Here is an 11,383-nt window from a genome sequence, read left to right on the forward strand (position 1 = left end):
TAGAAGACAAGCGAGTTGCAGATGTATGTTTTGTTAGATGGTTTGATTTGATTCAGATCGGTTTGTATTATCAGTGCCACAATTGATTTAAACTTTGACTGCGTTTTATTTAGCTAATGCCAGGGTTTACACATATTTTGGACTTTGATTAAAACGGAATAATTTATTTTTGCATTGGTGAGAGGAGCTAACTTCTTCAAGCTCCTGGGAGTATCACTTCTAACACCTTTGTGTGCTAGGAGCTGCTGTGTGATGGGCACAGTTCCATTTCCTGTCTGAATCCAGGGCACAGTTGTCAGGCCATCGGCAGAACGTTTACTGGCAGCAGATTTCACTGCTCCTATAAACAATCCCAGTGCCGTTTCCAACTTCCTTACTGTTTGATTGAAATTTCTTTTCATTTTCACCTATTCCATCCAAACCTGTTAGTCCACACAATTCCTTTCTTTGTCAGAATTCCACAATCAAGCTCTCACAACATTTTCCCGCTGTTTGATGTTTTCCAGAGATCACAGCGCAAACAGAATCCTGTGAGGTCCGGCAGGACTGGAAGCCTTCTTTCCTCAGCAACGAGGAATTCACCCAGTTAATGCTGGAGGTAAAGGAATCTTGTAACCGTCATATCTGCTTCATCAACCTTCAGTTTCTCTGTTGCCCTGTGGGAATACTCCACACTCCAGCTGTATTTCTTAAGTACCTTGCTGTCAACACATCATGTATTTAGCGAGGCTATGAGATGCCTTATAGCGCTGCTTCAGGCATAACTGTGGAGACCACTTAAAAAGAAACATTACAAACAAAGGAAACTCATGTAAGTTTAACTTCAATCATGTAGCAGAAATACAGGATGTTAATAAAGAGAGTCAGGCTGACCTGTGCACAGCATTCCTAAAGCCTTAAAACCGGAAGTTGAGCTTTATGGGGCATTTTTGAATTATCCCCAGAGTTTCCAGCATTAAGGAAACATTCACACTTGAACACTTCCTTTCAAAAACAACCTCTGGCTCTTCTCGGTTCCCAGTCTTAGATTTGCCAAGGTACAAGTCCAGTGAATAAGGCATGTAAAAGCAGCAATGTGGGAGATGGTATGGGTTGGGGAATCCCTCATTTGTTTCTCCTTGCATAAAGAAAACAATGAAAAAAAAAACAGTGCGACCTCAAGAGGCTGATAGACAACATTCTTCAGCTACCAAGGTTTTTCATAAGCAGCTTTCTCAGCTATGATGAATTGAATACCCATTTATTACATTGTGTGAGGACAAGACCAATATTCAAAGTTCAGTTCAATCATTCACTGAATAATGACTGATGATTCAGTACTGACGGAATTTTCATTTTTAGATAAACTATTTCTTAAATAACAAAAGGAACATTGTCATCAGTATATTATGAGAATTTCTGCAGATTCATAACAGAATTTTTTTTGTGTTATGACAGGCATTGGATGGTTTCCTAATAGCTCTTACCACAGATGGGAACATCATATATGTATCTGACAGTGTCTCGTCTCTCATTGGTCATCTACCGGTAAGTGAGGGATGGGATTCCAATGCAATAAACCCCAATCCAATGTATCCAAGAGGACTTGATTTCATGCTTTACTTTAACTCTGAGAATGCCATGACTAGTCTGACAAACTAGTCAGATTAGTAATATAATCGTCATGTTTTTCTAAACTTAGATAAGGCAGCCCACACATGGCAGGTTTTCTGTAGGCTGTTGACAACAGTCCTTAGGAAATGCTTCAACATTTTTTTAGACCTTCAATTGTATTTGGACAGTATCTAAAAATCATGAAATATGAAGTATATAAGTGCTATGGCTCATGGAATATTTTTCTGAAATTGTCTGAAAAATATACCCCCAACTGAAGTGGAAGGTTATTGGCAGTTAAGTGGTTTCACTTATTACAGAAAAAAAGCCTATTTCATAAACCTGAATCAATGTTCCTCTCTTCTTAATGCTGCAAATGCGTCAAATTCCATTCATTGTGTGATCACATGCTGCCAGTCTAATGAGATTTGCTTCCAAACTTTACCTTTATTTCGGTTCCTGCTGTGTCTGAGTTACAAATGCGGTTGGATGATACTGATGGATACTTTCAAACTGTCAAACCCACCTTGACCTTTGGCCTTATTCAGCAGAGATGAGGGCTTAGCAGACCCTTGTTATTGAAGAACAGAACAAGCTGAACTCAGGTGGCACTGAAGGCCATGTAGCCATTATGGATCTACTCAGATTGTGCTAATACTCTTAAGATTTTCTTGAGATGGTGGTTGGGTTGGATGGAACTACTAGCTCCTATAACAGCAGAAAGCTGCCTCTATCCACAAGGCAGTTTTAGAATTCTTTTTGTACTATTATAGTATTTATTAATATTTTGAATAGTATTTGATATGGTTTCAGTCATTTAGTTTTTGTTAGTTTTACATAGTATTTGATGTGTGATTGAGATTTAATGAGTTTGTCATTTTAGCTTATGTATTTCAGTTAGTTGGCACCATTTCTAATTGATTTCAGCTTTATTCAAACGGACCTATTTCACATTTATCATTTTAATAAAAAAAACACTTATCTATGTCACGATCGCTACTGTGAGGAGCACGGAGAGAGGAACGAGGAGACGTGGAGTAAACTTCAAACGAACAGATTTTAATAAACATCCAAGGAACCAGGAACACACACGTAGCGGGGAAAGACGAACATTCAATACCAGACGCTAGACTTAGGAAAACACAGGGCTAAAGTAATGGGACTAATCAATGAAATTAACTGGAAACACCTGGAACAAATGATCATAATTGAACATGAGGGAAAACTGGGTCATGGAGCACGTGGGGGGAGGAAAAAACACAGATAGAGTCCAGGGGCATGACATATCGCCCCCCTCCCGGAAGGTGCGTCCTCGCGCCGTAGAACAACAGAGGGGGGGCACGGGTGGAAACTTGGGAGGAGGCACGGGAGGAGGAAGAACACCCGGGCGGGGCCCGGCAGAGTCCAGGGAGGTGACGATGGAGGGAGGAGCCAGGGAGGCGACAGGAAGGACTTGGAGCAGGAGGGGCCAAGCAGGACCCAGGCCACAACCATGATGGCGACCCACGGTGGAGCCGACGGAGGGAGGAGCCATGGAGGAGGAATGGCCGCCGACTCCAGGGGAACCCCCAACGGTGGCGGAGCAGGTGGCGGAGGAGCCCGAGGCGGAGAGCTGATGAGCCAGGGCACCGGCGACTGACGCGGAGACATGGATCCGAAAGGCCGCGGTGGAGCTGGAGCAACAGAGGACTGAGGAGGAGCCGAAGGGATGAAGGAGCCTGACGGAGCCGGAGGGACAAAGGGACGAGGCGCAGCCGGAGGAGTGGAGTCCCGAGGCGCAGGATGGTCGACCTCTCTTTACTGGACTGGGAAACGGGAGCCCACTCAGGGCTGGACATGACCAGCGGGGACGAAGGAGAGAGGAGAGGGGGCAAGTCCGCTTCCAGCTCTGTTTCCCAGTCTATAAGGTCCCCCTCGAAGTCCAGCAGTCCCAGATGTATAATCAGCTCACCCTCAGCCGCGGTGCAGTTGGTGAACGGGGATCCGTGTCTCACCAGGGTCCACTCCACAAAGGCGGCGAAACTCACTCAAGGGCCTTCCTCGGACGACGGCACTCTGTAAGCCGGGTTTAGACTGGTGTCATAGAACGCACAGAGCGTGTCGTCCGGGTAGCTGGAGAGGTTGGCGAGAACCAGGAACAGTCTGGTGTGGCCCTCGAGCGATTTTTCCCCCTGCTCAAGCAGGAGGAGGAGGTATTCAGGGCGGGCGTGGGGATCCATAAGGGAACACTACAGAAACAAAACACTGAGCAAAAACGGAAACAAAATCGGAGGGAACACACAGAGGTAACTGTTTCGGTCTGGTATTCTGTTACGATCGCTACTGTGAGGAGCACGGAGCGAGGAACGAGGAGACGTGGAGTAAACTTCAAACGAACAGACTTTAAAGGGGTCATATGATGCGATTTAAAATTTTCCTTTCTCTTTGGAGTGTTACAAGCTGATTGTGCATAGATAAGATCATAGTATTTGATATGGTTTCAGTCATTTAGTTTTTGTTAGTTTTACATAGTATTTGATGTGTGATTGAGATTTAATGAGTTTGACATTTTAGCTTATGTATTTCAGTTAGTTGGCACCATTTCTAATTGATTTCAGCTTTATTCAAACGGACCTATTTCACATTTATCATTTTAATAAAAAAAACACTTATCTATGTCACGATCGCTACTGTGAGGAGCACGGAGAGAGGAACGAGGAGACGTTTTAAAAAAGCATCATATAACCCCTTTAATAAACATCCAAGGAACCAGGAACACACACGTAGCGGGGAAAGACGAACATTCAATACCAGACGCTAGACTTAGGAAAACACAGGGTTAAAGTAATGGGACTAATCAAGGAAATTAACTGGAAAGACCTGGAACAAATGATCATAATTGAACATGAGGGAAAACTGGGTCATGGAGCACGTGGGGGGAGGAAAACACACAGATAGAGTCCAGGGGCGTGACAATGTACATTTATGACACTATAATTGGTATTTTATTACCTTTGCCTCAATTACAAATGGAAATGCAAAAAAAAAAAAAACATATTTGATGTAGTCTACAGTTAACCTCTATAGAAGTTACCCAACTATGACATCTTCTGCTTTTGAGAAACCCGAAAATGTGAAAAGGATCCATTACCAAAAGCTATTTTTAATAGATTTAGTTTTAGTAGCAACACTGCCACAAGGTGGTTTATTTTGATGGTGTAATTTTAATTGATAACCATAAATACTACTGCTGCTAATGCTACTACTTCTTTTAATAATAATGTTATACTATTTAAAATTATTTTTAAAAATGATATGTGAAAAGTGTTAGATTTCTTGTGAAATTATGTTGTACGTAAGTGCTTAATATTGTGGGAAATGTAGTGCATTGTGTAGCACTAATGAAAGAGAGCAAGGCGTGACGTTGTCATGGATACTGCTGTGTCTCAGTCAGATATGGTGGACCAGAACATTTTGAACTTCCTGCCAGAACGAGAACATGGAGAGGTGTATAAACTTCTGTCATCACACATGCTGTTGACAGAGCCTTCTGCTGTGGACCTACTCAACAGCAGTGAGTATACATACAGTATGCATGCATGCACAGATCAACACACAATCTATCACACACACTCGCACACACAGATGTATGCAGTATGCTGTGAGTGCGTGCTGTCTTAGTGGCTGGCTGTAGTGTGCTCTATGATTACACTCATGGCTAATTATAGAGGCTCAGTGCGTACAGTGTAACAGATTATCTGTTACAACACTCTGATAATCCCACATACATCTCTTACCCTGACCCCAATCCCTAAAACGCACACACACACACGCTCACCAATACTGAGAGATAATAATACTGGTTGAAAAAACAGTCACTGTTGATTATTTATCTTATTCGATCAGCAGAACCACCTCTGTTTCACTGGTCACACTCGCTTGTGCACAAACACACACACATAGAGACTGTTGTACAGTCAGTCAGGTCATTGTACTCTATTTTAGGATAATCATCAAAGTCACACTGGGGCCACAGCCATAATAGAACATTAGCCTCAACCTTGTGTATTCGTCTGACAAACCGAATTCCTGTTATATCAGCTGCTAATAGTCTCTTTCCTTTCCCTGTGCACTCTTTTTCTTTTCTTTCTTTCATTCAGATGAGACACATGTCGAGTTCTGCTGTCATTTAGCAAGGGGAAACATTGACCCAAAAGAACCGCCCACGTACGAATATGTCAAATTTGTTGGAGATTTCAAGTTTCATAATAACGGTGGGTTTTTATTTGTCACTTTTAGTACTCCCAGCCACATGTAACACAAACAGAGACACTAATGATTGATGGATAGATACATTTTTTATTACGTGATTCTAGAAGTAAACTTCAGCTGTGATAACAAGCATTTGGAATGAACACGCATTTGTTTTTCTTTCTGTGCATTTGGTTGAGGAAGAGATTTCATGAGGAGGAGGCATTTGCCTATGTTGGAATTATTGGTCCGTTTCCTCATTTGCATGTAGAATGTCATTGTGAGGTTACATCTTTGCTAATAGGAAATGTGAAAATGAGAAGAATCTTGGAATTGAAATAGACAGGAAACATTCAAGCCATGGACAGAACTATGCTAGTTCTTTGTAAACACTTATTTGCAATAAATTTAAATACCTTATTATTTACTATCTTATTTGTTTAGTATAAAATAATTCAAATATACTTGAATTCCCTAGTGAAAAATAAATGTACTAAAATGTATTTGAAATGCTAAGTATACTACAGATACATTTACATTTTTATGTGCCTAATAAAAATACCCTTTATATTCGAAAAATAAAATACCCTTTATACTCAATTGTAATTTAATTGTGCGGAAGTAGCGCTGACGTACTAAAGATATACTGAAATATATTTGTTTATGCTAAAGTGGAACTATTGCATTTAAATAGTTTATATCTTGCATTTAAAGATCAATGGCCACGTACACAATGCAAGTTTCAGGAGTGACAGCCGCATTAAATGCGGGAGTGAGTCCTGTAAATTATCGTTCCGTGTGTGTACGGAACAGCAGTCACTCCCGCATTTGTAACCATAGAAACATTTTGGCGTCTTGCGGGAGTGAATAAGAATTTAGCCATTTGGTATCTGCCATTTTTCGGCTAAAGTCTTTTTTTGTCCGTCGATTTTAACTAAACTAATCTATTTTAATGCTCATAGACGTGCTGTGTTTTGTTTATGCTCCGGAGGCTGCTTAAGAGAGCGCTGTCTTGCCGTTTTGCCATGTCCTCATATTTACAGGTGTTTTTAGGCATGTTGTTTGGTCTTAGCTCATTAAGCTAGGCACTTAATGGAGTTAATAAAGTGGTCTGTTGCAGAAATGAGATACATTTTTTTGGTGTTATAAAACAAAGCATTTGGGTGTTTTTTGTGCTTGGCCTTGTTTGTTGTTGTTTTTTTGTCTATGAAGATCTGGCAACACTGACACTTTACTGCAGGGCTTGGGAGCGCAACTAGCCCCGTGTCAAAATGTGCTAAGGTTAAGACTTATTTCACTTTTATTTTCTTGCATCTCACATACAGACTAAGACACATTTCTGATGCAAGTTTAAATACGTCATTAACAACTAGTTGTTCAGTTTGGTTCCGTACACACTGCGTAGAATTTAATGCGTAGAGTTAATGCGGTTGTTGAATGCGGTTGTCAATCCCGTATTTTAGTGAATTATGTGTGTGCAGAACGTGATTAAGGAGTAAAAGGTGAACTGACAACCTATAATCCTCATCAACAGTGACATTGAAACACATTTTAGGCGTAATATTAAGAAATGTGCATTGTACACAAGTAGTACTCCAAATAAAGTTTAATTATAATTTTTATATCAGTAAGTCTTGACCGAGTCAGTAAATATGTAAATAGATTTGAACTATACTTGGTATGAAATAAATGTATTTTAAATATATTACTTTTTTACTAGGGCTATTATTATTTGAAATACAATTTAAATCATAATATAAAATTAATGTTTTTATTGTTTATGTGTGTGTGTGTGTGTGTGTGTGTATATATACATTTTGCTTAAAATAAAATATATATATATATATATATATATATATATATATAGTTTTACAAACATTTTATTATTTTACTAAATTTGAAATATAATTACATTTTAAAATATAATTAAAAACTACATTATATTTTTATTTATTTTTACTTTTCTTCAAGATTTGTATTTGTCACATACACAGTTTTAGAGAGAATACAATTTCAGCTTCTTAGACTGTGCAGATAGACATATTAAGATGAACATAATAAAAATAATAATAAATCAAAATAGGAATTTAAAAAAAATGGAAAGAAAAAATACATTTTAAATTCTTTCAGTGCCATTCTTCCACTAGAAGATAGTGGAATATATGTAAAATGTACCTTGGCCTAAGAATAATACTTGATCTCTAAAATCTGGTCATTGTATGTTTTTTTAAACAGAACATGTTTTCTGTGTGTCACAGTGCCTCTGTCCTCAAGTAACGGTTATGAGCTGGCGTTCCCACGCACGCTGCAGTCCTCACTAGAGGAGCAGATCTGTCTCGTAGCCACAGTGAGACTCGTGACCCCTCAGTTCCTAAAGGTAACAGAGGAACCACCCCCACATACACACAAACACACTGATTTACATGCACTTAAAAATCAATGCTCACAAATCAGTGCTCACATTTTGCTTGCATTCATCCTTATGTCAAAGGAAGGACAGATTTATTGTCTGTGTGTGTGTTAAAGGATCTGTGCAACGTGGAGGATGTGTGTGATGAATTCACATCAAGACACAGCCTGGAATGGAAATTTCTCTTCTTAGATCATAGGTGAGTCAAATGCTGCTTCATTATGCAAACGACTCCTCTGATGTTGTGATTCTGCATGGTCTTTTATGCAACATGACTCATTTACGTCCATTTGAATCATGACTCCTTCTGATTATGTCATTTGTTTGATTCATTCATTCATCAGTTGCTGACCCACTTACATCTGCTAATGCAGACTTTCCGCTGTCCCACGCACGGCTGCGAGGGCCAGCAATGTCATCAGATGTGCGTGTGCTTGAATCAGTTCTCACACTCGTATTTTAATATGATGTTTTTATTCTGCTGTGGCCATTCATAAATTTCAGCATAGAGATGATTTACTCAGGAGGCATTTGTGACCCCCAGAGAGTTACATAACCGTGTGTGTGCGAGTACTGGATGTTCCTGTTCCCTACAGCGCTATAATTGTACATTCGAGCTGTCTCGTCAAACTCTCTCTTTTAAAGGAGAAGCGTGTAATTTCTACATCACTCACTCAAAATATTGTGGTTTTCAAACAGGTTTCCCAAATACTCCCTGTGTTTTTCTTGCTCAGTCATACAGATAGTCCCGTACCCAAAATCATGCTATTGGTTGAACCAGTGTTGCTGTGTCAAGCCGGTTAAGAAAAGTGTTTTGAAACACTGTTTACATTGGGAAATCAACCTATAAAATGTACAAATGGTTTACTGTCTCTGTCAAATGTAAATTCATGTCCCAGTCACATTTCCTTGGTTAAATAAATATTACAGAAGTATCAGAAAAAGAAAAAAAATCTATTTTATATTTTTACATTAACAATGTAATCAATATTCTATTTATTAAAGCCAAGCATGAATCTCATCAAGTTAGTGTTTTTAAGTATTTTACATTTATTGTAAAATAATAACTCAAGGCAGTAACAATTTAAACAATATATTTTATTTGTGAACTTATGTTCAGCTATGCTTTTTAACATTTTTTTTTTTCTTTTTTTTTTTCTTTTTCTCGGATCATCTGTCATATATTGGTCACAGACAAAATAAATTTCACCAAGCTGATTACTCACTAAAACGCCCACAGATCAACAAAGTGGTTATATCTTAAGTGTGTTGAATTGTTTACTTTTTTAAATTAGTTTTTACTTTTTTTTGTTTTTACTTGAATTGTTTATTTTTTTTAATTAGTCTTCCCATTACCGCCATTATATTGTTCTCAAGAGGCGGGATTTATCGCATGAACCAATCACAGCTGAACTAACCAGTCATATCCAATCATATCGCGATGGAGGCATTGCCTCCTCTCATGTGACTTCCCCCCATTCATTCTCAGTTACCCCCCTCCAAACTTATGACACACCATAGGGGGTCTGTTAAAACTCAATGGGCTCAGGGGAGGCGAAAGAGACGCCGACTCCCACTGTAACTTTACCTGCTGGTGTCGCTGTTGGACAATGTTTCTTTAGAAAAACGAGTGATTTATACACTTTTTAATGTTATATTTTGTAATATTGGTATTGTTTTAGTTTTGTAGTACTATTTTTTTTTTCTCATTTAGTATTTTTAGGAGGCACTGCCTCCCTTGCCTCCTCGGAGGAAACGCCCCTGGTGTGTGTGTGTATTTTTAATGTTTGTATGTTTTATATATATTATTACCGTAAAAAATATAATAACCATTCTAAAGTTTGGGGTCAGTAAGATTTTTTATTTTTTTGGGGAAAGTATTTTTAAACTACAAGAAAATTACATTTATTTAAAATATATTGTTATTTTAAATTAAAATAATATTTCAAAGTATTACTGTTTTACTATATTTTTGATTAAGTAGCCATGGAGAATCTTAACGTGTCTCTTTATTTACACACAGACACATACAAACAACTTTAAATAAATGCTCACACAAGCACATTCAAGCTTTTTAAATATTTTAGGATTAATAATATTTGTAACTTACAGATATCTGTGTATAAATGCCTGTTCATAACTACTTCAAGAGTAGTTAATATTCTTGAACTAGTCAGCACAATTAATTAAGTGTTTTACAGTATCTGTTGTTTTTGTTTAACTTATGTTTCCATCTAGTGGTTAGATTGTGTTACTACAAATCTTAGTTTGGCCTTCAAAATTGAGCATATTCTCAAAAATTCACTACATTCCAGGATCAGTCTACAGCTTTTCACAATAAATATATGAGTTAAACGAATGAGAAGTAAAAACAAATGCTTCTTCTCTATCTAAAGCTATGCTGAAGTCCGAGCAGAAAGAAGGAGAGAGATTGGATTGGAGGAAAGCTCATCTGATATGGCAACATCCTCAATCAAGGTCTACACATGCCCAGGAAACACACACAGTGGTGTTTGTTTAATAAATAGTTTTTCATGTTTAAGATTGATAGATTACCAAAGATGTAGATTGATTTTGTTTCTTCTTTGGAACAGATTTGGAGAAATGTAGCATTCCATCACTTGCTCACCAATGGATCCTCTGCAGTGAATGGGTGCCGTCAGAATGAGAATCCAAACAGCTGATAAAAACATCACAATAATCCACAAGTAATCCACATTAATCCAGTCCATCACTTAACAACTTATGAAGCTCTTATGAAAAACTGTTTTTAATAAATAAATCTATCATTAAGACGTTTTTAACTTCAAACCGTTGCTACTTGCTAAAATACCAGTCCTCATCCATAATATTGCTTTCTCCATTAAAAAAATTCATCTTGTCTGAATCAAGAGAGAAATGTGTGCAGATCAAGCACCATTTACAAGCAAAAACAGTCCAAAACAGTTCTGAACAAATATATTGCTGTGTTTTGATGTGAGAGGACAACAGGGGATGAACCTTTTCTCTGGAGGAAGTATTATGATGGATTTTCGATTATGGATTTTGCTGATGGTTGAAAGTGAAAATGCCTTAATGATAGATTTCCTTCTCACAAACATGCAGCATTTCACTTCAAAAGACATTAATTGATGGACTGGAGTGGTGTGG

At 38.3% G+C, this 11,383-nt stretch overlaps 1 protein-coding gene across 1 annotated transcript in view; it reads left to right on the forward strand.

Annotated features, from left to right (window-relative positions):
• LOC107756546 (circadian locomoter output cycles protein kaput-like) overlaps window positions 1–11,383 on the forward strand; it is a 64,549-nt gene that overhangs the window by 44,259 nt on the left and 8,907 nt on the right. The window contains exons 5-11 of the mRNA XM_016573706.1: window positions 507–598; window positions 1,438–1,527; window positions 5,023–5,146; window positions 5,733–5,846; window positions 8,082–8,200; window positions 8,350–8,432; window positions 10,630–10,711. Coding sequence (XP_016429192.1) covers window positions 507–598; window positions 1,438–1,527; window positions 5,023–5,146; window positions 5,733–5,846; window positions 8,082–8,200; window positions 8,350–8,432; window positions 10,630–10,711 — 704 coding nt within the window. The remainder of the gene's footprint in view (window positions 1–506; window positions 599–1,437; window positions 1,528–5,022; window positions 5,147–5,732; window positions 5,847–8,081; window positions 8,201–8,349; window positions 8,433–10,629; window positions 10,712–11,383) is intronic.

The sequence above is a fragment of the Sinocyclocheilus rhinocerous genome, unplaced genomic scaffold (genome assembly GCF_001515625.1).
Source record: "Sinocyclocheilus rhinocerous isolate Xijiao unplaced genomic scaffold, SAMN03320098_v1.1 scaffold743, whole genome shotgun sequence".
Classification (NCBI taxonomy): domain Eukaryota; kingdom Metazoa; phylum Chordata; class Actinopteri; order Cypriniformes; family Cyprinidae; genus Sinocyclocheilus; species Sinocyclocheilus rhinocerous.